Source organism: Sturnus vulgaris, chromosome 14 (assembly GCF_052056855.1).
Source record: "Sturnus vulgaris isolate bStuVul1 chromosome 14, bStuVul1.hap1, whole genome shotgun sequence".
Taxonomy (NCBI): Eukaryota; Metazoa; Chordata; class Aves; order Passeriformes; family Sturnidae; genus Sturnus; species Sturnus vulgaris.
This window is the reverse complement of record NC_142256.1, coordinates 3,756,474-3,783,239: the sequence shown is the minus strand read 5'-3', so window position 1 is coordinate 3,783,239 and position 26,766 is coordinate 3,756,474. Positions and strand designations below refer to the sequence as shown.

Sequence of the window (26,766 nt, the reverse complement as noted above, 5' to 3'; positions counted from 1 at the left end):
GCCCCAGTGTCACATCCATGGTCACACCATGGGGACAGTGCCACATCCATGGTCACACCAAGAGGGACAGCATCACATCCATGGTCACACCATGGGGGACAGTGCCACATTCATGGTCACACCATGGGGGACAGTGCCACATTCATGGTCACACCATGGGGGACAGCATCACATCCATGGTCACACCATGGCACTGGTGCCACATCCACAGCCATGCCATTGGGGACAGTGTCACATCCATGGTCACACCATGGCACTGGTGTCACATCCATGGTCACACCATGGGGACAGTGCCACATCCATGGTCACACCATGGCCCCAGTGTCACATCCATGGTCACACCATTGGGGACAGTGCCACACCCACGGTCACACCATGGGACGAGGTGCCACGTCCGTGGTCACACAGTGTCACATCCACGGCTATGCCATGGCACTGCCCAAGAGTGTCCAGGTGACACCTGTCACAGCCAAGCTGCCACATCCTCCTGGGCCTCGCCAAAGGGGCAAAACCCATCCCAAAAATCTGAGCCACAAAACCGCTCCTGAGTGACAAATAAATAGCAGGATGGCCAGAAGAAAGCGACGGGAATCCCAGCTCCATCAGCCTGGTGGCACCAGGAGCCTCGTCAGGAGATCGAGCTGCACCCAGGGCTGGTCCCAAAGGAGCTGGGCCCGTTCCAGTCTCTTGGAAAAGCAGCCAGAGCCGGGGCCGGGCTGGCGGGGGCTCTGCCGCCGCCTCGCCGAGCGCGGCGCGGGGTCCTTCCTATGTACAATTCTCCCCTGGGAGCAGGGAAGAGTTTGAGCTGCTCTTGGACGAGCAGGGAGGCGGCTCCTCATTGTAACTCCCCTAATTCTGGTGCCTCTTCATGTGCAGGGCCAGGTGGTCGGAGCGGGAGAAGCAGCGGCCGCACGCCAGGCACTTGAAGGGTTTGGCGCCCGTGTGCTTGCGGTAGTGCCGGGTGAGCTCGTCCGAGCGGGCGAAGCGCCAGTCACAGCCTTCCCACGTGCACTTGTAGGGCTTCTCACCTGCCCAGGGGACAGCCACAGGTCACACTCGCAGCTCACAGCTCACAGGTTGTGTGCCCAGCCTCCCAAAAACACCCCCAGCTCTCTGGAGATGCCCGCGTTCCACGGCACTGCCCGGGCTCCACAGGGCACACGGGATTGAGTGCATCACACAGATCTTGTCCTTCTTCTCCCCCTCCCCATCCTCCCCAAAACAGCCCCAAACACTCCCAAAAACACCCCCAAGCACTCCCCAAAACAGCCCCAAGCAGTCCCAAAACCACCCCCAGGTCTCTGGAGATGCCCGCGTTCCACGGCACTGCCTGGGCTCCCAGAGCGCACAGGGATTGAGTGCATCATACTGGTCCTGTCCCTCTTCTTCTCCTGCCCAGCCTCCCAAAAACGGCCCCAAACACTCCCCAAAACAGCCTCAAACAATCCCCAAAACAACCCCAAAACCACCCCAAAACACTCCCAAAAACACCCCCAAAAACAGCCCCAAACACCCCCAAAAACACCCCTGACAGACACCCAATGTCCTTGGCACAGCCAGGGCTCCCCAGGGCACACAGGGATTGAGCTGCACCAAGCAGGTTCTGTCCCTCTTCACCCCGTCCCACTTTGTCTTCAAGTTCCTGTTGGATTTTGGAGCATTTCTGGCTAAAAATAGCTTGTGCATTAGGGGTTTTTTTTTAAAATAAAAAGCCAAAAATTCCTAAGGAAGGTGGGAGGCACCAGGAGGAAGACAAGGCTCTAAATCTAAATTTTGATCTTAAAAATCTCTATTTTTTTCAAAATGCCATCCAATGCTGGTGGCTGCTCCGTTCCTGGAAGTGCTCAAGGCCAGGTTGGATGGGGTTTGGAGCAACCTGGTCTAGTGGAAGACGTCCCTAAAGGATCAGACAACCTTAAAAGACCCCTCCCAAAGCCAAACCATTCCAGGATTCCATGACCTAACGCTCCACACCTCCCAGTTCCCCCTGCCAGCAGCTCTGTACACAACTATTGTGTTTCCCTCGGGCCGTTCAGGTGATGTCATCCCTCCCAAACACACCCATTCCCAACCCAAACCCATTCACCCATTCCAGCTGGGAACTGGGCTGGAAAAGCCTCTTCCAGCCAGGCCACGGCGCTGAACCCTGCCTGCAGCCCTGTCCCCACGCAGGGCGTGGTGCTCTCAAATATTAGTGCTGCTCTTAACAGCCTGAACAAGCAGGCAGAGTTCAGGGAATGTGCTGACATTCCCGACCTCAAATATTTACCCTTTCCGGGGCCAATTGCGGGGCGCAGCGGCGCGGCGGGAGCGCACGTCCGCACGCAGCACGCGTGCACGGGCATGTGTGCCCTGCCCTGCCGTGCTTCCAGGGATTCCTTCCTCCCCAGCATTCCAGGGAGGCCTTCCCGTGCTCCCAGGGAGCCTTTCCTCCCAAAATCTGCTCCGTGGAACCAGGGAATCCTGGAAGAGCTCGGCTCGAAAAGGATCGGGAAGTTCTACCCTGCCCAGAATGGGTTCCAACAACTTCCAGGGATTCCTGCATCAATTTCTAGGGATTCCTGCATCAATTTCTAGGGATTCCTGTATCAATTTCTAGGGATTCCTTCCTCTCCAAGCTTCCCAGGGAGCCTTTCCTCCCATGGTCTGCTCCATGGAACCAGGAGTTCCAGGAGTTCCAGGGAATTCTGGAAGAGCTCGGCTTGGAAAGGATCGGGAAGTTCTTCATGTTCTACCCTGCCCAGAATGAGTTCCACCGACTTCCAGGAACTCCTGCATCATTTTCTAGGGATTCCTTCCTCTCCAAGCTTCCCAGGGAGCCTTTCCTCCCACAATCTGCTCCATGGAACCAGGAGTTCCAGGAACTCCAGGGAATCCTGGAATAACTCAGCTTGGAAAGTTCTTAGTGTTCCGCCCTGCTCAGAATGGGTTCGACCAACTTCCAGGGATTCCTGCCTCAACTTCCAGGAATTCTTTCCTCTCCAAGCTTCCCAGGGAGCCTTTCCTCCCACAGAACCAGGGAATCCTGGAATGCCTTGGCTTGGAAGGGACCTTAAAGCCCATCTTTGCCAGCCCAGGTTCTACCAGACCACCTTCCCCTAGGCCCAGTCCTATCCAACCTGGCCTTGAATAATTCCAGGGCTGGGAATGCCACGTTTGGCCAGGGAAGTGAAATCAGGCCCAGCAAGGATAAAACAGAAAAACAGAAAAATGTGGATCCGTGAAGCTGGAGGAGGCAGAGCAGCACGAGCACGTCCTGCTCCTCCAGAAACCCCTGGGAAAGGGATTTTTATGGCTCAGGTAAACACAGCACCTGCAGAGGGTTTGTGAGGAGGTCTGGGGGTTTATGGGACTGGGGACATGCCAAGACTAAGGTAGGATGTTCCCAAAATAGGATTTTCCCAAAAGCAGGATGTTCCCAAAAGCAGGATTTTCCCCAAGGCAGGATTTGTCCCAAGGCAGGATATTCCCAAAGGCAGGGTTTGCACCAAAATAGGATTTTCCCAAAATCAGGATATTCCCAAAGGCAGGGTTTGCACCAAAATAGGATTTTCCCAAAGGCAGGATTTTTCCAAAGGCAATTTCCCCAAAACAGGATTTTCTCATATGCAGGATTTACCCCAAGGTAAGACTTTCCCAAAGGCAGGATTTATCCCAAAATCAGGATGTTCCCAAAGGCAGGATTTGCTCCTTGCAGCCCCATTGTCCCAGGATTTCATTGTCCCAGGATTTCATTGTCCCAGCATTCCCATTGTCCCAGGAGCTGGCTGCTCCTCCCAGGCCAGCACGGCAGGGCAGGATGGCACAAAGGATCCAGGCTGGCATTCCCAGCATGGAATGGCACAAAGGAAGGATCCAGGCTGGCATTCCCAGCCCGGGCTGGCACAAAGGAAGGATCCAGGCTGGCATTCCCAACCCAGGCTGGCACAAAGGAAGGATCCAGGCTGGCATTCCCAGCATGGAATGGCACAAAGGATCCAGGCTGGCATTCCCAGCATGGAATGGCACAAAGGAAGGATCCAGGCTGGCATTCCCAGCCCGGGCTGGCACAAAGGAAGGATCCAGGCTGGCATTCCCAGCCCAAGCTGGCACAAAGGAAGGATCCAGCTGGCATTCCCAGCCCAAGCTGGCACAAAGGAAGGATCCAGGCTGGCATTCCCAGCACTGGAGTTTATGTTTAACCTCCCTGTGGCACCCAGGAAATGAGTGGTGGCTCCAGGGGAGGAAAACACCGAGCCCTTGGCAACGGGAAAGCACAAGGAAAGAGCTGCCAGGTCCGGCAGGGAATGGGAGAAGGGACATTTTTAACCCTTTGGGGGATGGAGCTGAGGCAGGATTTGGGGTGAGCCCTTGCTGAGGCTCCAATGAAAATATGAGATTTAAAAATATCGGGTGCAGAGATGCTGGGCCAGGATTTTAGGATGGTTCTGGATGGCATTCCCTGCTTTTTTGCTCATCCCACACCACCAGCAGCTCTCCTCCCTCACCTCTCCACCCTCCCCTCTAACATCAGGAAAAGGGAAGGAGGCAAAACTTTGGATTTCCTGCCTCATTACTGGGAAAACCTGGAAAAGAAACACCGAGTTTTCCTGGATTTCAAACCCACCCAAGTTTTCCTGGAGGTGCCCAACTCATGGACCCTGTCCTGGTCACAGAGCTCCCAACAGAAGGGACAAGAAATATTTAATTTAACTTCATTTAATTTTAAAGCCCTGATTCCAGACTGTGATAAATCCCTATCAGCACCCAGCTCAGGGACCACATCCTTCCTGTTCCTTTTTTTTTTTTTTTTTTTTTTTCCCCACCCCTTCCGTGCTTCTTTTCCAGCCCCCTCCTCCCCAACCCCTGCCAAAGAACCGTGGTGGCTGAGGCACAAAGCGAAATTCTTTGTTTGAAGGGCTGATAAGGGCAGGGAGGAAGGGAGCCAAGAGCCAGAACCAATTCCCAGCCGCAGATTGGGCTTTGGTCGTTGTTCAGAAAAAAGAGAAGTGAACTCTGGGCCCGGCTTAATTGCTCTCAGCAAAGATCAGCCCTCCTATAAAAGAGATTTATGAGGGCACTGATGGTTCCTGGACTACCTGGGGATCTGATAACGTTTGAGGGATAATAAATGCTTTAATGAGGGCGCCGGGGCTTGAGTGCAGAGAGTCACGGAGCTGGGATCAGCCTAAGGGAGCTGGGATCAGCCCAGGGGAGTTGGGATCAGCCCAGGGGATCAGCCCAGGGGATCAGCCCTGGGGAGTTGGGATCAGCCCAGGGGATCAGCCCAGGGGAGCTGGGATCAGTCCAGGGGAGCTGGGATCAGCCCAGAGGAGCTGGGATCAGCCATGGGGAGCTGGGATCAGCCCTGGGGAGCTGGGATCAGCCCTGGGGAGCTGGGATCAGCCCAGGGGATCAGCCCAGGGGATCAGCCCTGGGGAGTTGGGATCAGCCCAGGGGATCAGCCCAGGGGAGCTGGGATCAGCCCAGGGGAGCTGGGATCAGCCATGGGGATCAGCCCAGGGGAGTTGGGATCAGCCCAGGGGATTTGGGATCAGCCCAGGGGAGCTGGGATCAGCCCAGGGGAGCTGGGATCAGCCATGGGGAGCTGGGATCACCCCAGGGGAGTTGGGATCAGCCTAAGGGGAGCTGGGATCAGCCCAGGGGATCAGCCCTGGGGAGCTGGGATCAGCCATGGGGAGCTGGGATCAGCCCAGGGGATCAGCCCAGGGGAGCTGGGATCAGCCATGGGGAGCTGGGATCAGCCCAGGGGATTTGGGATCAGCCCAGGCGAGCTGTGATCAGCCCAGGGGATCAGCCCAGGGGAGCTGGGATCAGCCATGGGGAGCTGGGATCAGCCCAGGGGATTTGGGATCAGCCCAGGGGAGTTGGGATCAGCCATGGGGAACTGGGATCAGCCATGGGGAGCTGGGATCAGCCCAGAGGAGCTGGGATCAGCCCAGGGGATTTGGGATCAGCCCAGGCGAGCTGTGATCAGCCCAGGGGATCAGCCCAGGGGAGCTGGGATCAGCCTAAGGGGAGCTGGGATCAGCCCAGGGGATCAGCCTAAGGGAGCTGGGATCAGCCCAGGGGATCTGGGATCAGCCCATGGGAGTTGGGATCAGCCATGGGGAGCTGGGATCAGCCCAGGGGATTTGGGATCAGCCCAGGGGAGCTGGGATCAGCCCAGGGCAGTTGGGATCAGCCCAGGGGAGCTGGGATCAGCCCAGGGCAGTTGGGATCAGCCCAGGGGATTTGGGATCAGCCCAGGGGTCCCTGTTTGCACCGTGGCACCCTCGGGAATGAGGGCACAGCCCAGCCCTGCCTGCACTGGGATCCCTTCTCCTCAGAGATCCTAAATGTGCAACACAACCTTCCCGCAGGATCAGCCTCAGGTAGGATTTGAGTGACAAAAAAAATCAAAGAATCAAAGAAAGATCAGGATGGGAGGGACCTGAACGCTCCTTTTGCACCATGGGAAATTCCACTGTCCCAGGGTGTCCCCAGTGTCCAGCCTGGCCTTGGGCACTGCCAGGGATGCAGGGACAGCCACAGCAAATCTGGGAATTCCATCCCAGCCCCTGCCCACCCTGCCAGCCAGGAATTGCATCCCAAAATCCCAGCTCTCCCTGCCTTTTTTGGGGTTTGGTACCTGAGGCTGGCAGCATTTCCTGGAGCTGTTCTTACCTGTGTGAGTCCTCTGGTGTGCCTTCAGGTGGGAGCTCTTGGTGTAAACCTTGGAGCAACCTGCAAGGGTAACAACAACCAAAAAAAAAAAATAAATAAAAAAGCAGAATTTCCCTGTGAGAAAGGATCAAACAAACTCTGATATTTGAGGGGAGGGACAGAGCTGGGCCTTGCAAATAAGCCTGGCTTGGGCTCAGCATTAACCAGAGAGCGTTTGCTCAGATTTTAACACCTTCTCCTGCCACCCGTGGGAATTGTGCTGGGAATTAGAGGAGGGAGAGTCAAGCACAGGAGTTGAACCAGCAGCAGGAGGAGAAGCCTCAATTCCCTCCCCATTTCTGGCTCTGTGCTTCCCTGCTGGGTTCCAGCCATAGCTGAGATCACTTTGCATTTATTTTTTCTTGGTTTTGGAACAGTCCTGGCCCAGCAGACGTGCTAGAAATGTTCCAGGAAGCAGGAAACAGCCAGGGACAGTCACAACTTGGCTTCCAGGTGCCAGAACAGAGCCAGGGGAAGTGTTTTCACAAGACCAGCATGAACAGGTTCCATCAAAGACAGGGTTTAACAGAAACACCACGACTGGGGGAAAGTTCCAACACGGTGCCTCAAAACAAGCCAGGTTTAATTCCTCCCAGCTTTCAGTTGGATAAAGTTTAAGGAAGCTTCTGCTGCCCTCCTGGCCCTGCTGCTTTGTGTTTTGATGAGGACATTCAAATGCGAATTTGAATTTTTATGACCCGCACCGGCAGCACGGGGACGTTTTTGGTGCCAGTGTTCCCACCCAGGATCAGCCTGGGTCCCGTCCTGCTCCTGCTCTTGGCACGAGGGACAATTCCTGGTGGTTCACTTTTGCTCCTGGTGCTCTGAACCTTTGGCAATCCCTCACATTTGGGAGAGAGATCCTGGATTGGTTTGGGTGGGAAGGGACCTCAAAGTTCATCCCACCCCACCCCTGCCATGGCAGGGACACCTCCCACTGTCCCAGGTGCTCCAACCTGGCCTTGGGCACTGCCAGGGATGCAAATCTGGGAATTCCAGCCCAGCCAGGAATTCCTAATTCCCAAAATCCCATCCAGCCCTGCCCTGGGGCAGTGGGAGCCATTCCCTGTGTCCTGTCCCTCCATCCCTTGTCTCTCCAGATCTCCTGGAGCCCCTTTAGGCTCTGGAATGTTCTGGATGGGGGTTTACAAACAGATCTCCCACGTTCATCTGTTCCAGGTGTGAAGTCTCCAAGCCCCTTCACTTCCTCACTCACACCAGACTGGGAGAATTCCTTACAAATATTCCTGACTGGAATCACCTCCAGCTGAGCCTTCCAGGGAGGGATCACACGGATCCCTGTTCCATCTCTGCGTCTCCACCCCCAGGATTTATCCAGCACAGAGTGGGGTATTTTTTTTAATCCTGCTAAAAGCAGCTCTGCCTTGGTGCAAATCCTGCAGGATGAGCCTCTGAGCAGAGTCAGACACGAGGAATCTCAGCTCTAATTCCACCTTTCATGTCCTCACCACGACCAGCAGAAGGTAAAAAAATTAAAAATGCAGCACGAGCCATCCACCACTGGCAGCTTCTGGCTCAGAAAGTCCCTGATCCACAGGATGCCAGAGAGTGGGAAGGTGCCAGCACAGAAAATTCTCTCTCAACCTGTCCTGATCTCCTGCAGCTCCTGGCACCACGGCTGGGGACAGGATCTGGAGCAGGCTGAGACCTCCAGCCACTCCCAAGCCATGGGAAGAGCTGGAAATGCCACAGGAGGCAGCTGGGAAGTGACTTTCCCCACTCACAGAGCCCAAAACTGTTTGCTAATCCACAACTGGTCAGCACTGGGATGTGGGAGGTGTCTCCTGGCTCCTGGAGTGGCGATTCCTGAGCCCTCACATTGAGACCAAGAATTGAGGAGTAAAAGAATAATTCATCAAAACGAGCTCACCAAAACAATAAGGGATGCCTGTGCTTACAGGAGCATGGCTCTCACTGGGATCTCTCCGTGGGATTTGTTCCCTGGAGTGTCTCATGGAACCCCAGGGCTGCAAGGGAAGCTCATCCCATCCCACCCCCTGCCATGGCTGGGACACCTCCCACTGTCCCAGGCTGCTCCCAGCCCTGTCCAGGACACTCCCAGGGATCCAGGGGCAGCCACGGCTGCTCTGGGCTGATCCCCAGTTTGAGGGTTGGAGCAAACTGGGACAGTGGAAGGTGCCATGGCAGGGGGTGGGATGCCATGGCCTTTAAATGTCCCTTCCAGATTCCTAAATTCAGATTCCTAGGGGCAGATTCCTAAATTCAGATTCCTAAATTCTGATTTCTAAATTCAGATTCCCAAGTTCAGATTCCTAAATTCAGATTCTCAGGACCAGATTCCCAGTGCAGATTCCCAAGTTCAGATTCCCATTGCAGATTCCCAGAAGCAGATTCCCAAGTTCGGATTCCTAAATTCAGATTCCTAAGTTCAGATTCCCAAATTCAGGTTCCCAAGTGCAGATCCTTAAGTTCAGATTCCTAAATTCAGATTCCCAAGTTCAGATTCCCAAATTCAGATTCCCATTGCAGATTCCCAGAAGCAGATTCCCAAGTTCAGATTCCTAAATTCAGATTCCCAGGAGCAGATCCCCAAGTTCAGATTCTTAAATTCAGATTCCCAAATTCAGATTCCCATTACAGATTCCCAAATTCAGATTCCGAAGTTCAGATTCCCATTGCAGATTCCCAAGTTCAGATTCCCAAGCTCAGGTTCCCAGGAGCATCCCGGGCCGTGCAGGATCTCTCTGCCTTGCTGAGCCGCTTTTGCCAGGGTGCAAAGGGAGAGAGGGGAGGGACCAGAGCAGCGACCACACCGTGCTGGGGGGATCCCCCTCTCCCACCCCCTGCCACTCCCATGCGCTGCCCCAGCCACCCCAAAGGATCTGCGATGATCCCCCTGGATGCTCCCACCCATCCCGAGCCCCCCAGCTCCGCCCCTGGGCACACCTGCGTAGTCACAGTGGTGAATCCTCCTCTTCTCCAGCTCGGGGTTGTTGCGCCGGTTGTACTTGGGGGGCTGCATCACGATGTGCCCCTGGGACAGCGCCCCGACCCCGTTGGGCACCGGGGGGATCTGGGACGACTGGACCAGCTTGAGTCCAAAAGTGGCTTCGTAGGACGGCGGGGGAGAGATGGTGTTGATGAGCTCGGGTTGGTTCTCGGGGCTGCCGGGCTGCGAGTTGGGGGGCGAGGGGGGCAGAGTGACCCCTGGAGCGGGGTAGAACTGCCCGGGGATGTTGCCAAAGCTCCCCTGTCCCTGCGCCACGTGCGGGTACTGCTTGAGCCCCGCAGGCTGCGCGGCTCTGTGCGCCACGCTGCCCACGGAGCCCGTGGCCATGGTGACCCCGCCGAGGCAGCTGATGGCCGTGGTGCTGCTGGACGACGATGCCAGGCTGGGAATTTCGGCGCCGGCAGCTCCCAGGGGCAGCTGGAAGAGCTGGGGCTGCTGCGGGTGGGCAGCCAGGGGCATCTCCGCGGGCATCTCCTGCTTGACAAAGATGTTGTTGACAGCCACGGACTGCGGCATGCTGAACACGCTGGTGAAATCCGGCAGCGTCTGCGTGGAGGAGGACGAGCAGGGCTGCGAGAATCCCGTGCCAGGCTCGGTTTTGATCTGAGGGAAGGGAGCCAGGGGCTTGGGGGGCCGGTAGAGCCCCGTGCGCAGGTGGGTGGTGTCGGGCAGGATGACGTTGATGTTCACGCTGTAGGGAGTGGAGCTGGGTTTCTCCGTGGAGAAGAACTCGTCCACCACCGAGGCGCTCTCCCGGCGGTATTTCTTGTCCGGGAGCATGGGCACGGGCGGCACCTCGCTGGACAGGTATTTGTCCATCTCTGAGCGTGCCTGAGGAAACACGGATGGGATGGGAAAAGTGAGCCTGACAGCCTGGGGAGGGGGGGTGGTTCACAGAATTCACAGAATCACAGAGTTCATAGAGTTCGCAGGGTTCACAGAATTATAGAATTCACAGAATCACGGAGTTCATAGAATCACAGAATTCGAAGAATCACAGAATTCACAGAATTACAGAATTCACAGAATTCACAGAATTGACAGGATTCACAGAATTGACAGAATCACAGAACCACAGAATTCACAGAATTGACAGAATCATGCAATTCACAGAATCACAGAATTGTCAGAGTTCACGGAATTCACAGAGTTCACAGAATCACAGAATTCACAGAATCACAGAGTTCACAGAATTAGAGAATTCACAGAATTAGAGAATTCACAGAATTGACAGAATTCAGAGAATCACAGAATTCACAGCATTCACAGAATTCACAGAATCACAGAATTCACAGAAACACAGAATCACAGAATTCACAGAATTCACAGAATTCACAGAATCACCAGGTTGGAAGAGACCTTCGAGATCATCGAGTCCAGCCCAGCCCTAACACCTCACCCAGCCCATGGCACTGTTTTCCACATCCAGGCTTTTGTTAAACACATCCAGGGATGGTGACTCCACCACCTCCCTGGGCAGAACCATTCCAGTATTTTATCACTGTTTCCATGAAAATCTTTTTCCTAATATCCAACCTAATTTTCCCTTGGTGCAGCTTGAGATTTGTTCTCTTGGAGAACGAGACCAAGCCCAGCTGACACAGCCACCTTTGAGGGAGGTGTAGAGAGGGATAAGGTCACCCCTGAGTGTCCTTTCCTCCACGATAAACAACCCCAGCCGTTCCTTGCAGGGTTTGTGTTCCAAGCCCCTCTAAAACGAGCAGGAAATGGAGGCAGCAGCAGGAGCAGCCCAGGAACCTGAGCTCAGGTGATTTAGCTCCGGGTCTGACTCAGCCAGACTCCCCAGGGCTGAATCAGCGTCCTGTGCCCCACTTCCCCCCTCCCTATCTCCCTGATAACAGCAGGACAGGATGCAGGCAGGACAGAAATCAAACCCGATAAAGGGAAGCAAGATTTGGGGACAGAGCTTTGGCCACACCAGCAGCAGGAGGGAGTTCCAGGCATGGGATGAATCCAGCCCAAACTGGACATGCTCTGCTCTCCTTTAAACCCAGCAGCCTGAGCAGGGTTTTATTCTGGGACAGCCTCTTTAATGAACTGAGGAATTCCAGGACAGTATCTTTAATTAATTGGGAATAATTTGGGCCTAGAAATCGAACTGACGTTGCCACTAATTCACCTTAAATGGGAACAGTTCCTGCCTCACCTGGGCACTGACTCAGCCCTGGCTTAAGCTTTGGGTTAGTTCTGGTTTTACAGAGCTGTTTTTACAAGCCTGGCTCCTCCAAGCTACCAGAACCTCTGGTTCCTTCCCCTCCTGATTCCTGCCTGCTGGAACTGGATCCAGGCCCAACAATCCAGCCCTGATGGAGCAATCCTCGAGGAAATTCATCCCCTGCCTCTGCATGACTCAGGTTCTGCTCGCTGCATTTGCAGATCCCAGCACTAAAGCTCTGGTGCAGAGCTCCAGCCCTTAATTACGTGATTCTGCAAGTGTCAAAGCCCTCATTCCTATGGAGAGCAGCTGGAAAAGCACCAGGATTGCCTGGCAGAGCCTGGAGTGCACTCCAGGAGTGAGAGCTGAGCTCAGCCCACGCCCTAAGCCGAGCTTTCCAGCCCTGAACTGTGTCACCATGTGCCAAGGGCCAAAGTCAGCCCTGCTGCCACCTCAGGCCTCTGAACAAAGCTGGGTGGGAGCCAAGAGATTTCCTCTTTGCCCTTTCCAGGGAGAGGATCACGGAGCTTCCAGCTCGTTCAGAGAAGCCTTTGCACCTCTGGGAGCCGCGCTGGTGACACATGGCTGAGCTGGCTGTCACCCAGGCACGGGGACAGCCACAAATCCACAAATGCCACTGCACAGGGAGCCCGGGATGGGAAGGGCCGGGCTGGGACCGGTGTGTGTGCACAAACTGGGCTGGCAATCCTGCAGGATCGGGGAATTGTGGTGTGTGGGAAAGGTCTCCGAGTCCAACCATGGACTGCTCTGTTCCCATCGGATGTGGAGGGGCTGGGATTCCTGCCCTGGTTAAAGGAAGCTCAAAGAGCCCCTCTGGAGAGGGAACTCTCACCCAGGCAGAGCCTAAATCCCAATTCTGTGACCTGTGGGGTCATGGAATATCCCAGCTTGGAAGGGCTGGAGAATTCCTGAGGGAAATGGGAAAGGGCTGGAGAATCCCTGAGGGAGCTGGGAAGGGGCTGCAGAATTCCTAGGGGAAATGGGAAGGGGCTCAGAAGGAGAAAAGGAGGCTCAGGGGGAACTTCTGGCTCTGCACAACATCAGGATGATCCAGTCCAGCCCCTCTGGAGAGGGAACTCTCGCTCAGGCAGAGCCTAAATCCCAATTCTGTGACCTGTGGAGTCGTGGAATTATCCCGGCTTGGAAGGGATCCACAAAGACCATCCCTGGTCCTGCAGAGAACATCCCAACAATCCCACCCTGACTGACCAAACTCTCCTGGAGCTCTGGCATTCCTGGGGCTGTGCCCATTCCCTGGGAGCCTGGGCAGTGCCCAGCACCCTCTGGATGAGGAGCCTTTCCCTGATCTCCATCCCGACCCTTCCTGGCGCCCCTCCAGCCATTCCCTGTGTCCCGTCCCAGCTGCTGCCCTCCCTTTTCACCCCAAGGCACCAGGGAATGGAGAGCTCCAGGCTCTGCTCCCTCCTTCTGCCAAAGAAACCACAGGGTTTTTCACAAGACAATTAAAGAAAAGGATTTTGATTAATTCTGATATCGCTGTGCCAGTTAGATATGGCAGAAGAGGTGCTAAGCCTAGATAGAAACCAAGAGATCGTGGAGATGTTAAAAAGCTGAGAAAAGCCATAAAAGAGAATGGATTGGGCTCAAAGGAAATGGCTAAAAGGAACATTTAAAGGTTTGGAGCCCAGCCCTGGGCACTGCTGGCACAGCCCAGGTTCCCTGGGGAATCAGCTCGCCCCGGGCAGCTCGGGATGCCGAACATTCCTGAGCAATGAACGGGGCAGCAGCGGGGCCAGGGCGAGGTGCTGGGCTGCCCTTTCCTTCCACACTTCCCTTATCTCTGGCATTTCACTTTCTCACCTGCAGTTCCCACCAGGGAAGGCCCTGCTGCCCCAGGGGGGAGGAGGAGCTCAGAGAGCCTTTCCAAAATCCAGGATTCCACGTCTCGGGGTGACTTTATGATGTTTGTATCCCCAGTCACCTCTTCTGTTGAATTCTGCAGCTTTAAGACCCCACTCAGAGGTTTTCTCCCAAATTTATCCTAAACCAGGACAGGGTCCTGGTTTGGTGTCACCCAACCTCCCTTCCTGCAGAGCCACCCTTCCCTGCAGAGCACTGTGTTTTCCATTAAAAATAATTGTATTTAAAAAAAAATAAAATAAAAAGCAAAAACCCACAGTAATTCTGCCCTGTGCAGGAATCCCAAACACAGGGGAAAAAATGGGAACTTTTTGTCTGGGGCCCAGAAACACCTGGAAAACCCTGGAAAACCCTGCCCAGCCTGGTGCTGGCACCTCTGACCCCAAAGCACTCCTCAAACAGTGCCCCATCCAAATCCAGAGGCTGAGGGAGCAGGGAAAGGGCTGGAGAATTCCTGAGGGATTCCTCCAGGATTGAAGGGAATTTAGGATTCCCTTAGAGGGATTGAAGGGAATTTAGGATTCCTTTAAAGGGATTGAAGGGAATGCACTCACCTCCAGGATGAGCGGGGGCATCCTCTGGTCCATCCTCATGGGGTGCAGCTGTGGAGGCAGGGATGGGTTAGTGGGGTGTCCTCCCTGGTCTGACCACCCCAAAAACCTCCCCCAAATTCCCCTGGCCCAGGAGGAGCAGGGAAGCCTCTTTGGGAAGATGGGAAGTGCAGAGCTCTGCCTTCACACCCCCACAAGGTGAGGATGAGCTCACAAATGTCCTGCACCTCTCCCAGATTCCCACAGAATCCCTCAGATCCTTTCTCCAAGGTCAGCGTTCCAAACAGCCCAGCACCAAGAAGAGGGGAAGAGATTTGGGATTCCTGCAAATCCCAAAGCAGGATTTACCCCAGCCCAGCCTCCTTGGGCTCATTCTCGTTCCACATCCTTCTCCTGCTCATTTCCAGCAGGATTTCAGATCTGGAGACCCCATATCCCCCAGCCATGGGGCAGCAATGACCTGCAATGATCAGCCCTGCAATGATCAGCCCTGCAATGATCAATCCTGCAATGATCAATCCTGCAATGATCAATCCTGCAATGATCAATCCTGCAATGATCAGCCCTGAAATGATCAATCCTGGAATGATCAATCCTGGAATTTCAGCCCTGGAATGATCAATTCTGGAATTTCAACCCTGGAATGATCAATCCTACAAGGATCAATCCTGAAATTATCAAACCTGCAATGATCAATTCTGGAATTTCTGCCCTGCAATGATCAATCCTGCAATGATCAGCCCTGCAATGATCAATTCTGGAATTTCAGCCCTGAAATGATCAATTCTGGAATTTCAGCCCTGAAATGATCAATTCTGGAGTTTCAGCCCTGGAATTTCAGGCCATCCCTTCCTCCAGGCAGGGAATAAAACATTTCCTGGCTCTTTTTTGGGATGGACTGAACTGATCCCACACTCAGGATCAGTTCTCAGGTTCTCAGGGTGCTCAGCTCATCCCAACAGTGCACGGAAAAGCCTCAGAGGCTGCCAGGGGAAGAGACCCCGGGTTTTTAGTGGGATCATGGCCCCAGGCCATCCCTGGAGTCCAGGATGGGGACAGGAGGCAGCAGACACGGAGGGCAGGGCACAGGCTCCAGCAGGCACCGAGGAACCGAGGGGAAAGACCCAAAAACCTTCCGGGAGCCCAGAGGGATTGGGATCACTCACAGAATCCCACAATGGGACCCCAAAGCTCATCCCATTCCACTGCCCCAGGCTGCTCCAGCCTGCCCTTGGGCACTGCCAGGGATGCAGGGGCAGCAAATCTGGGAATTCCATCCCAGCCCCTGCCCACCCTCCCAGGCAGGAATTCCATCCCAATTTCCCACCCAAACCCACCCTCGTTGATTTGCAGCCATCTTTACAAAAGCCATCCAGACACTCCTCTCCCACAGCCAAAGCACAGAATTCCAGGGGGGTTTTCCCCACAAAGTCACCCAAGTTTGACCCTGGGTGAGGAGAAGAATCTCCTCAACTTGTCAGGGAAAGGAAACCGAAATGAAAACGAGGAGAAGGCACAAAGCAGCACTCTGTCCAGCCCAGTAAGGCCACTGGACACCAGTTTGTGCCACTGGACCAGCAGTGTTCCACCCAGCACACCCAGACCTGGTAGCCAAAATCCCCAAAAAAAAAGCCAAAAGCCAAAAAAGAGGGTGGGACAAGCTCAGGAGCAGCTCCTGGGAGAGCTGGAGGATGTGAAGCCCCCAGCCCCAGTAAAAGCAGAGAACAATGCCATCCCACCTCTCCAGGGTGGATTTTCCAGGGCCAGGATTTCCCAGTGGCTCACAGGGATGGACACGAGCCCCCTCCACCCCTGGCAGCTCCCATAAATCCCGCGGGAGCCTGGGATTTCTCCCTGGATCAGATGTCCCAGCCTGGGGGAGCTGTTATCAGCACAGAGATCGATTCAAGCAGAGTCCAACACAAACATTTCTAGGCAGGGCCCAGATAAACCCGGATTAACCACGAGCACGGGGGAGCTGGGGGTGGGAGGTGGCTGTCCCCTGGTTAAACACCTCCTAATCTGCAGGTGACAAATGACAAACGGCCCCGGGGACATCAGGAGGGGAATCGGTGTTTGCCGAGCAGGCAGCAGCTCTGAAGGTGGCACAGGGACGGTGCCAGGGGGACTCCACCAGCCCTGGGCTCGCTCCTGCCCGGCCAGGGCTCCCATCCCGTCCCCCAGATGTGAAATTCCTTCTCAGCTGGATCCCAGGTCCCTGCTCACACCCACTGTGGTGCTGCCACTGCTGCTCTGGGGACAAGGGAAATGTCACCTGTGTCCATGCTGGGCAGCATCCAGAGGGATGAGGAGCTGCTGGGATAAATAAAAGTGCTGGGATAAATAAAACTGCTGGGATAAATAAAACTGCTGGAATAAATCCAGAGGAACCCACGGAGCTGCTGCAGGGCTGGAGCCAGGCTGGGAGAGCTGGGGGTGCTCACCTGGAGAGGAGAAGGATCCAGGGAGAGCTCAGGGTCTAAAGGGGCTCCAGGAGAGCTGGAGAGACAAGGGATGGAGGGACAGGACACAGGGAATGGCTCCCACTGCCCCAGGGCACGGCTGGATGGGATTTTGGGGATTGGGAATTCCTGGCTGGGATGGAATTCCCAAATTTGCTGCCCCTGGCAGTGCCCAAGGCCAGGCTGGACATTGGGACAGTGGGAGGTGTTCCTGCCATGGCAGGGGTGGCACTGGGTGAGTTTTAAGGTCCCTCCCAAGCCAAAGCATCCTGACTGTGACCCTGTGACAGCCACGGTGCTCCTGCAATTCCCCCCCAGGACAGGGTGACACCCTCGGGTGCTGCAGCTCCTGCCAGCTCTTTCCCCCCCCAGGATCCCTCTGGACCGTGAGGAACAAAGCCCTCCCAGCACTGAGAGCCACCGGGACAGCCCGGGGGGCTGGAGGCACAGCGAGCCCGGCCCGGGGCCAGCCAGGTGGGCTGGGGACATCCCTGGGCTTGTGCCATCAGGACCCCTGTCACCCTCACCCTCTGCTCCCTGAAACTCCTGCCAGGAAATTCAGCCAATGCAATCACACTGACACAGCAATATTGGAAGGGATTCCCTGGGAGGGTGCCCAGAGCAGCCCCTGGATCCCTGGCAGTGCCCAAGGCCAGGCTGGACTGGGATTGGGATTGGGATTGGGATTGGGATTGGGATTGGGATTGGAGCAGCCTGGGATGGTGGAAGGTGTCGAGGTTGGGTGATTTCTCCAACACAAACACTCCATGGCTCAGAAATTGTCTGATGTGGGGGCTCGGAATGGGGGGACACGGCTCTAATGGGAATGGGGGGGACAGGACACGGCTCCGATGGGAATGGGGACAGGACACGGCTCCAGGGGAAGGAAGGAGGAGGGGACTGTCCCCAGGGCACAGGTGTGGCACAACGGTCGTGCCACAGCCCAGCCCGGGCTCTTTCTCCTCCGTGCACCTGCACGAAACTGCAGCCTCCAAGGGAATCAGCAAACAATGGGCAGGATAATCATCAATCAACCCCCCTGGCACGGCCCTGGCAGTGCCCCTTTGCAGGCTCGCTTTATAAATAGCCTGTATTTATATCCAGATTTGGTTCAATATCAGCATTTATTGTCTCCTGGTTAAATATTGACCTGGGTAAATATTTGTTCCTCTGATCATTTGGGTTTGATACCGACCTGGATCGACGTTATTTTTCTGTTTGTTCCTCAAGTCTCCTGGAACTCTCTGTAAAATGGGATTAGCAAAGAAAGCCCCGGGACTCTTCCTTTCAAGTGCCCAACGTTTGGCTGCTGTAAACAACAGAGCTGTGTCCCAGATGGAACCTGAGCTCCCGTGGGAATGTGCTGGGCTCAGGGAGGCTCTGCCCCACAGGGGATCACAGCAGCTCCAGGCTGCTCCAATTCATGCATTATTTGGGTCGGGGAACACCTGTAAGGTGATGGAGTCCAAGGTTTCCATCACCCACTGCAGACTTTCCCTCTTTTCCTGCCTCAGTTCCCTGCCAGCCCCCATCCTGCCCAAAGCTGGGGGTTCAGAGCAACTCCAGGATGGGCTGCTGCCCCCAAATCCTCGATGGAATTCCATCCATCCTCCAGCTTTGTGCCCAGGGGATGCAGATCACGACTTCCCAGGAGCCAGGGGAGCTGGGATCTCCATCCAGGCAGCCCCACTCGCTGCCTGTGTTTGCAATTCCTCCCCTCAGGCAGCTGATAAAGGCTCCCACAGAGGCAATCCAGCTCAGGTATTTATCACCGGGATCATGCCACAATCCCAAAGGCCAAGGGAGCCAGGGAAAACAGCCTCATCCAACTCCAAGGTCAAGGGGCTGGAAGAGGAGCAGCTGGGAACAGCCAGGACAAAACCATTTCCAAAAAAAAACCAAAAAAACAAAGCCATAAATGGATTGAAAAATAACAAAACCTTGGAGACACCTGGAGAGGGAAGGGAATGGTACTGGAGCATCTCCAGATGGGAGAGTGGGGGGTCCCACGTTGACTTTGGGGGAGATCCACATTTTGGGATTGATCCACATTTTGGGGTTAGATCCACATTTTGGGGGTAGATCCATATTTTTGGGACAGATCCCACTTCTGCAGAACCCCCAGGAGCCACCTGAGGCCTGCATGGAGCTGAGGAAGGTGAAGCTGAGGGGAATCAGGGGTGACCTCTCCCCTCTGTGGGGACAACTCTCAGAGCACGGGAAGGGGGGACACGAGGATTTAAGGGAGCTGGATCTCCACAGCTTCCAGGACATTCCCATCCCATCATTTCTGAGCTCACCAAAGGCTGAGGTGAAGCCCCTGAAAGGCAAAGGAAGTTTTCCAGCAGAGCCAAGGGGAGTTTTTCCATCCAAACCCCTGGAGGTCGATCTGGGCTGATTCCTGCTCCAGCCCCTTGGATGGATCCCAGATGGATTTTTAGGGAAAATGAAATTATTTCAAATCATTTCAACTCCTAGAAGATCCAGAGGCTTGGAGCTGCTCCAGCCTCAGGCAAACCACGGCAGAACTCAAGGAACCCTGGGCCACACAATCAGCTCTGGGTTTGGAATTATCCAGGATCAGGGAGCCCCTGCAGCTCCACTGCTCCTTCTGGACCCAGCTCCACCCCAGGACTGCCTGTCCCTGACTCTTGCACGTCACAATCCCCAGGATTACCTGGACAAATTCACCCAGATGTTCCTGGGCACTGGGATTGAGCCTCCCAGTTCTCCCAGTTACCGTCCCTGATCCAAGGAATCAATCCCAGCAGCTGGGGAGGATCCCTGGAGTTCCAAAGACAAATTTATCCAATTCTTCCTGGCCACTGGAATTATCTTTGAGCCTCCTAGTGAACATCCCTGAATCCCAGCAGCTGGGGAGGATCCCTGGGAGCTCCACAGCCTCTCCCACAGCACATTCCCAACCCCCAGGATTACCTGGATTAATTTATCCAGATGTTCCAGGCCACTGGAATTATCTTTGAGACTTCCCATTCTCCAGTTCCACATCCCTGCCCCAAGTCCTGAACCTGCTGTGGGAGAGGCTTTGGAGCTCCCAGGGATCCTCCCCGGTTTCTGGGATTGATTCCTTGCGGCAGGGATGGTAACTGGGAGAACTGGGAGGCTCAAACCCAATCCCAGTGGCCAGGAACATCTGGATAAATTTATCCAGGTAACCCTGGGGGTTGGGAATGTGCTGTGGGAGAGGCTGTGGAGCTGCCAGGGTGCTGGGATCCCCTCAGCCTCCTCTCCAACCCAAGGCACATTCCCAGGGGATGCCGATGCCCTGAGTCACCGCCTGCCTGCCGGGGCTTGTGGAGCCCTCCTGGCATCCACATCCCATCCACAGGGAGGCCACAAATCCTGCTCTTCCCACAAAAAACCACAGGGCAGAGCCCGGCCAAGGTCAGGTTGGAGGTGCAGGCAACAAATCCCCCCCATCCCTGCAGCCCCAAACTCCTCCCAGAGCAAGAAAATCCAAAATGAGGAGGGGGGACACTGGAGCAGATCGGGATTAAATCAGGGGGGTTCCATTCCATGGGGATTTCATGGAATTGTGCTCTGGTTTGGGTTGGGAGGGACATGAACCACGAGCTCTGTGCTCCTTGGGGGCAGAAATCCAGAATTTCCTCCAGCCCCGGGGCCTTCCACCCAAACCTCGCCTTTCCACGTTTTCCCTGTGCTTAAAGAAATCCCCAATTAATTAAGGGAGGCTGATTATGGCCAATAACAGCTCCCAGGAGGAGAATTTGGGAGCCTGGGCATTGCCAATGGGATCCCCAAGGGGATGGCAAAACCCCAAATTAACGGGTTTGAGCTCCTCCCACACCACAGAACCACAAAACCCCCCCAAATATTGGAATTTTCCCAACAAATTTGGGGCTTTTCCACAGGTTAGAGAACCTCAAACCTGCTCATTGGGAGGAATTTTAATACATCCAGCCATTCCTTGAGTTTAGCTCCCTCAAATATCCCTGAGGAGCAGAAAAAGGAGGATTTTGTGGAGACAACATTGAAATATTTGGGGTAAATAAATACACACAAAATAATAATAGTAGTAATAATAATAATAATAATAATAATAATAATAATAATAATAATAATAATAATAATAATAATAGTATAGAGAATCCACATCCTCTGGCCTTTCCACGATGGGTTCAGATCCATGAGATAAATTAGGGATCTGATAAGGGATGGATAAAATAAATTATTTTTTTTTTTTTTTAATTTTTTTGGGGGGATAAACCTGTGTTTTCAGCACAGCTACACTGAAAATCCTGCAAAGATCGAGGTCCTAAAACACATTTTAATATTTGCAAATCCTGCTCTGGGCTGGGAACTGGAAGTTCCCTCCCCATCGAGCCGATGGAAACAAGAATTTTCCAAGAATTCTCGCAGCATTTCTGAACTCAATGAAAGATTCTTTGTTCGACTTTGAACGGGGCTGGAAACTCTTTGATGTGGTAAACAGCCCATGGGGGGTTTTTGGTTGTTTTTTTTTTTTTTTGTTGGGTTTTTTGGTTGGTTTTTGGGTTTTTTTTTTGTTTGTTGGGTTGGGTTTGGTTGGGTTTTTTTTGAGGGTTTTTGTTGGTTTTTTTGGCTGGTTTTTGGATTTTTTCGGGGTTTTTTTGAGGTTTTTTTGTTGTTTTTGGGGGTTTTTTTGGTGGGTTTTTTTTTGGAGGGTTTTTTAGTTGGTTTTTTGGGGGTTTTTTTTGTTTGGTTTTTTTTGGAGGGTCTTTTGGTTGGTTTTTTGGTTTTTTTTTTTTGTTCGGTCTTTTTTGGAGGGTTTTTTGTTTGGGTTTTTTTGGAAGGTTTTTTAGTTGGTTTTTTGGGGGGGTTTTTTTGGTTGGTTTTTTTTTGGAGAGTTTTTTTGTTAGTTTTTTGGGGTTTGGGGGGTTTTTGTTAGTTTTTTGGGGTTTTGAGGTTTTTTTGCAGGTTTTTTGGGGGGGGTTTTTTTGGGTTTTTTTTTTTTTGGCTTTTTTTGTAGGTTTTTTTTTGTTTGTTTTTTAGGGTGTTTTTTTTGTTTGGTTTTTTGGGTTTTTTGGGGGGTTTTTTTGGGTTGGTTTTTTTTTTTTTTTGGAGGTTTTTTCACTCTAGCTCAAGTTCTGAGAACATCTGAATTGTAAACACGAGTTCCCCAGCGCCCGGAGCCCGGCGGGACTGCGGGAATTCTCCAATGGAGCACGAAGGAAAGCAAACACTGAAATCAAACTCACAAGACGCTCGTAAAGTGCCATTATTTGCAGTGGATGGGTTGGATAAAAGAAATCACTGGAGCAGGGCAGGAGAACAAAACCCAGCCGGGAGGTGACCCAACAGGTTTGAGAGAGGGGGGAAAATCCCAAACAATAACACACAAACAGAAATGCGTTTGAATAGGTTTGAGAGAAGGAAAAACTCCTTAATAATAACACAAAAACAGAAATGCACTTGAACATTTGAACAGGTTTGAGAGAAGGAAAAATCCCAAATAATAACACAAAATCCAGAAATGCATCTGAATTTAAGTGAAGGAAAAACTAAATATTAATACAGACCCAGAAATGCATTTGAACACGTTTAAGAGAAGGAAAAATCTCAAATAATAACACACAACCAGAAATGCATCTGAACGGGTTTGAGAGAGGGGAAAACTAAATAATAATACAGAACCAGAAATGCATTTGAACAGTTTTAAGTGAGGGAAAAATCCCAAATAACAACACACAACCAGAAAGGCATTCCCCAAAAGCCAGGGGGCGAGATCAGGTGATGGGTTTTGGGATTTGGAGGGAAATCCGCTCATTCTCTCCTTTTCCAGCTTTCCAAAAATAAAAAAAAAAAAAAAACAAAAAAAAAAACCCACCAGGCACTTTTGCAGCTAATCCAAGGGGAGGGCAGGTGGCAGGAGGGAGGACGAGCAGGGCACACCTGGAATTTTTGTCCCCTTCCCTCCTTGCCCAGCCGAAATTCCCCAGGCAGAACAATCAGCCTTTGTCCCAGCAGCAGCTCAAAGTTCGGCCACAGCCATTCCCTGGAGCTTTTCCATCCTGCTCCTCCTCCCATCCCTCTCCTCACTCCCTCCTGCACCCACCCAGAAAAATAAAATATCCAATATTGTGGCTGAACCCCCCTGAATCTGCCGGGTTTTGGCTCGCTGGTTTTATCCAGAGGTTCCTGGAGCTCCTGGCACGAGGGATTTCCTGCACAATCAGAGGGATAAATGGATTTTTTTTGGGGGGGATCTGTCCTAATTCCCTTACAGGCACCTGCCAGGCACGAAGCCCATCGGATTTGCAAATCCCAAAAACATTGGGATCAGCTGATCCCAAAGCACAACAGAGGGAAGGATCCCTGAAGGATCCCTGAAGGATCCCATGTGAGGCTCCTCCAGCTCCCAAAGCCATCCCTGTGCCAGAGGGATCAGGTGTTCCCATTCTCCTGGTCAGGATTGAACTTCCCATCCTCATTCCTGCACATCCTGGAATTTTATGAATGGAATTTCTGGACCCTTCATGGAATTTTATGGAATTTCTGAACCCTTCTCCAAAGCCAGGAGGATCCCCAAGGGAGGGAATTCTCCCCAAGCATCTCATTCAGAGCAAAATTCCAAAGTTTTCTTTGCAGAAAAGCCAAATTTATTCTCCTGCCTGCAGCTCCTGAGATCCCAAGGGAATAATAAATCATCCCCTGGGAGCTGAGCTGGGCACTCCAACATCTCTCCTAAAAAATAAAGGAGTTTTTATTTGTTTCTGGAAGGCAGGGATTTTCCTGGCCCTGACCAGGATCCAACTGGAACTGAGGCATTGGAGCAGCAAGGGGCAGGAAAAGCTCTGGGAACTTTCCTGATCCCCTCTGATGTGTCCAAGCATTTCCCAAATTCTGGGGATGTTTTATTCCCCCTGATCCCCTCTGATGTGTCCAAGCATTTCCCAAATTCTGGGGATGTTTTATTCCTCCTGATCCCCTCTGATGTGTCCAAGCATTTCCCAAATTCTGGGGATGTTTTATTCCCCCTAATCCCCCCTCCCAGGCCAGAGGGAGCCAAAGGCAGGGAGGGGAATCCCATGGGGCAGGATTTGGGATCAGGGGACACAAAGGGGGCTCTGTGCTGCTGTTCCTGCAGCCAAGGAAAATCCCTTTCCATGCTCATCAGGACCTTCCTCATTTCCCACCTCAGCCTCAGCCCCACCACAACTGCCCTGGGGCCTGGCACAGGCAGCAAGGGGTTAATTATTATTATTGTTATTATTAATAATAATATTTATATTCATATTTTATTTTATTTTTATTATATTCTATTATTATTACTACTCCTACTATTATTATTATTATTACTATTATTTCCTCCAGCATCAGCCACTGGAGATTTAAAAAGGAAAATTTTTTTTTTTGACTGATCTCACTCAAATCAGGAAGGAAAAGTCCTTTCCTCTCACAAGCTCTTTTCCCTCCTCTTTTCTTTTTTCTTAGATTTGTTTGTTTTGGGGTTTTTTTTTTGTTTCTGTTTGGTTTTTTGTTTGGGGTTTTTTTTTGGTTGGAAAAGCCAAGGAAAGGGAAAAAGTGATTGGAAATTCCACAAAGCATCTGAATCAATAACATTTTTGACAGCAGCAAAAAAAAATTTCGACAGAAAAGACTTGCCACCTAAAAAGCAATTTTTGGGGGACACCTGGCAATGGGACTTTGGAACCACAGGGACAATTTGATCCTGACTCTTCCAGGGCAGTGGGAATTGCCCCGAGCTGGAGCCTGACAGGGCACAGCCTTGGCAAAATGAGAAAAAAAATTTTGGAGCAAAGATTCCAAAATGAGAAGAAAATTTTGGAGCAAAGATTTCCAGCCCTGCCAGCAATCCCACAGCCCTGGGAATCCACTGGGAAAAGGGGCCAGGGCATGGAAAACTCATCCATGGGGGGTTTGGGGATCCCTGGGTGGGTTTGGGGATCCCTGGGTGGGTTTGGGGATCCCTGGGATCTGCTCAGCTGCTGTCCCAAGGACCCCACTTCCCAAAAGGGACACAGCAGGGTCAGTGGCACAGGGGTGACACCTCCAAGGCCACCCCACGGTGGGACAAAACTGGGAGGAGAATCTGCCCTTAGGATGGGATGGGATCAATGGGATGGGATGGGATCAATGGGATGGGATGGGATGAATGGGATGGGATGGGATGGGATCAATGGGATGGGATGGGGTGAAGGTGTCTCCAAGCAGGGGTGTCCCCACAAGGGGACAAGAGATGGCTCAGGGACAGCCACAGCCACAGTGCCCCATTGGCAACCACCACACAGCCCCACTGGCCACCACCATGACCTCACTGGCCACAGCCATGGAGCCCCACTGGCTACTGCCACATTGGCCACTGTCACACTGCCCCATTAGCCACAGCCACATTGGCCACAGCCACATTGGCCACTGTCACACTGCCCCATTAGCCACAGCCACGCTGCCTCGTCCCACCCGGATGGAAAAGGGAAAAGCCAAGCTCCCCCTCCCCCAGCCCACTCTGGGGGGTTTTTGGAGCTTTTTCCCCCCTGAGATAATTCCCAGCCTTCCAAGAGCCAGGCTCTGATCCAGGTGATCCCCAAACCCCACCGGGAGGAGCAGGAACACCCCGGGGGAGGGAGAGGGAGGAATGGTTCCCCTGATTGACCCCACAAGCACAGCACTGCTGATGGATCCTGAATCCCCAGGAAATCCAGGGATCCTGCATCCCCCAGGAAATCCTGAATCCCCAGGAAATCCAGGGATCCTGCATCCCCCAGGAAATCCAGGGATCCTGCATCCCCCAGGAAATCCAGGGATATTTGATTCCCAGGAAATTCAGGGATCTTGGATTCCCCAGGAAATCCAGGGCCCCAAAATGGAACAGCGGTGTCGTGGGGACAAGGGAAGGGGGTTTTGGGGTATTTTTTGGGGTTTTTGGGTGTTGCCTGGAGCCAGGGCCTGGAGCATTCCCGCCCGGATCAAAATGGCGCTGGGGCTGTGGGGCTCGGGGTTAATTATTAATTATCCCGAACACCCTGAGCCCCACAGAGCGGGAAAAGGGGGGAAAAAAAAAGCCACGGCTGCAGGGTGGGGCTGGGCCTGCCTCGCCCTCCTTCCCATCGGGAAAAGGTTGGGAATCTGCTGGTGGGACACAGAGCCTGGGGTGGGCCTGCAGGGACACCCCAAAGTCACAAATTCAGGTTTTTCTCTTAGGGGAATGCTGCCAGGGAATCTCAAGGAGCATTCCTTCCCCAGCCGTGGAGGTGGAAAAATACAGAGAATGGAATCAAATATGGAAAATGAAATATGGGAAATGAAATGGAATATAAAGGTCCCGTTTCCTGTCCAGCACGCAATCCAAATCCCAAAAATCTTTCCCAGTGGGAGAAGCCCTGGACACGCCCTGGCTGCCAATGCCAGGGGACAGGGATTGATCCCTGGAACGGGAGCAAAGCCCAGGACACCGAGGAGTTTTGAAGGCAGACAAGAGGCAACGACGAAAAAAAAAAAAAAAAAAACAAACCAAAACTAAAATTCCCAAACAAAACCCAACACGCCCAAGAGAAAACCCAGCGGAGGGGGAAGCGGGAGCCGACAAAACCACGGAGGCGCCGCAGCAAAAAAAAAAAAAAATTAAAATAAAAACAAGGAAAAAAAAAACAAAGCGAAATTTCGGGAGGATTTTGGGAGGCTCCGCACACCTGAGCGGGCGGAGCGGCCCCTTCCCAGCTCTTACCTGTGCCAGGTCGGGAGGGTTTTCCAGGGGTCGGGAGGGGGCTTTGATGTCCTCGAAGACCGGGGTGTCCTCGTGGGGGTCCCCGGACATGCTGACGGGTTTGAGCGGTGCCAACACCGCCGCGTCCACCAGCCCGCTGCTCATCGCCCCCAGCGGGGACGGGCCCGGCCCGGAAAACGGGGAAAAAATAGGGGAAAAAAAAAAAAAAAGGGGGGGGATAAGGAAAAGGGAAAAAGGGAAAAAAAAAAAAAAAAACAACCCCGAGGCGAGCC

At 53.1% G+C, this 26,766-nt stretch overlaps 1 protein-coding gene across 1 annotated transcript; it reads right to left on the bottom strand.

Annotated features, from left to right (window-relative positions):
• Positions 1-849: 849 nt before the first annotated feature.
• LOC106863417 (Krueppel-like factor 5) lies at positions 850-26,638 on the bottom strand. Its single transcript, XM_088173013.1, has 5 exons — positions 26,495-26,638; positions 14,330-14,377; positions 9,634-10,528; positions 6,667-6,726; positions 850-1,028 (listed from the first exon to the last, which is right to left on the bottom strand). Exons 1-5 carry the CDS (start codon positions 26,636-26,638, stop codon positions 850-852), a joined length of 1,326 nt encoding a protein of 441 aa, XP_088029139.1.
• Between the last annotated feature and the right edge of the window lie 128 nt (positions 26,639-26,766).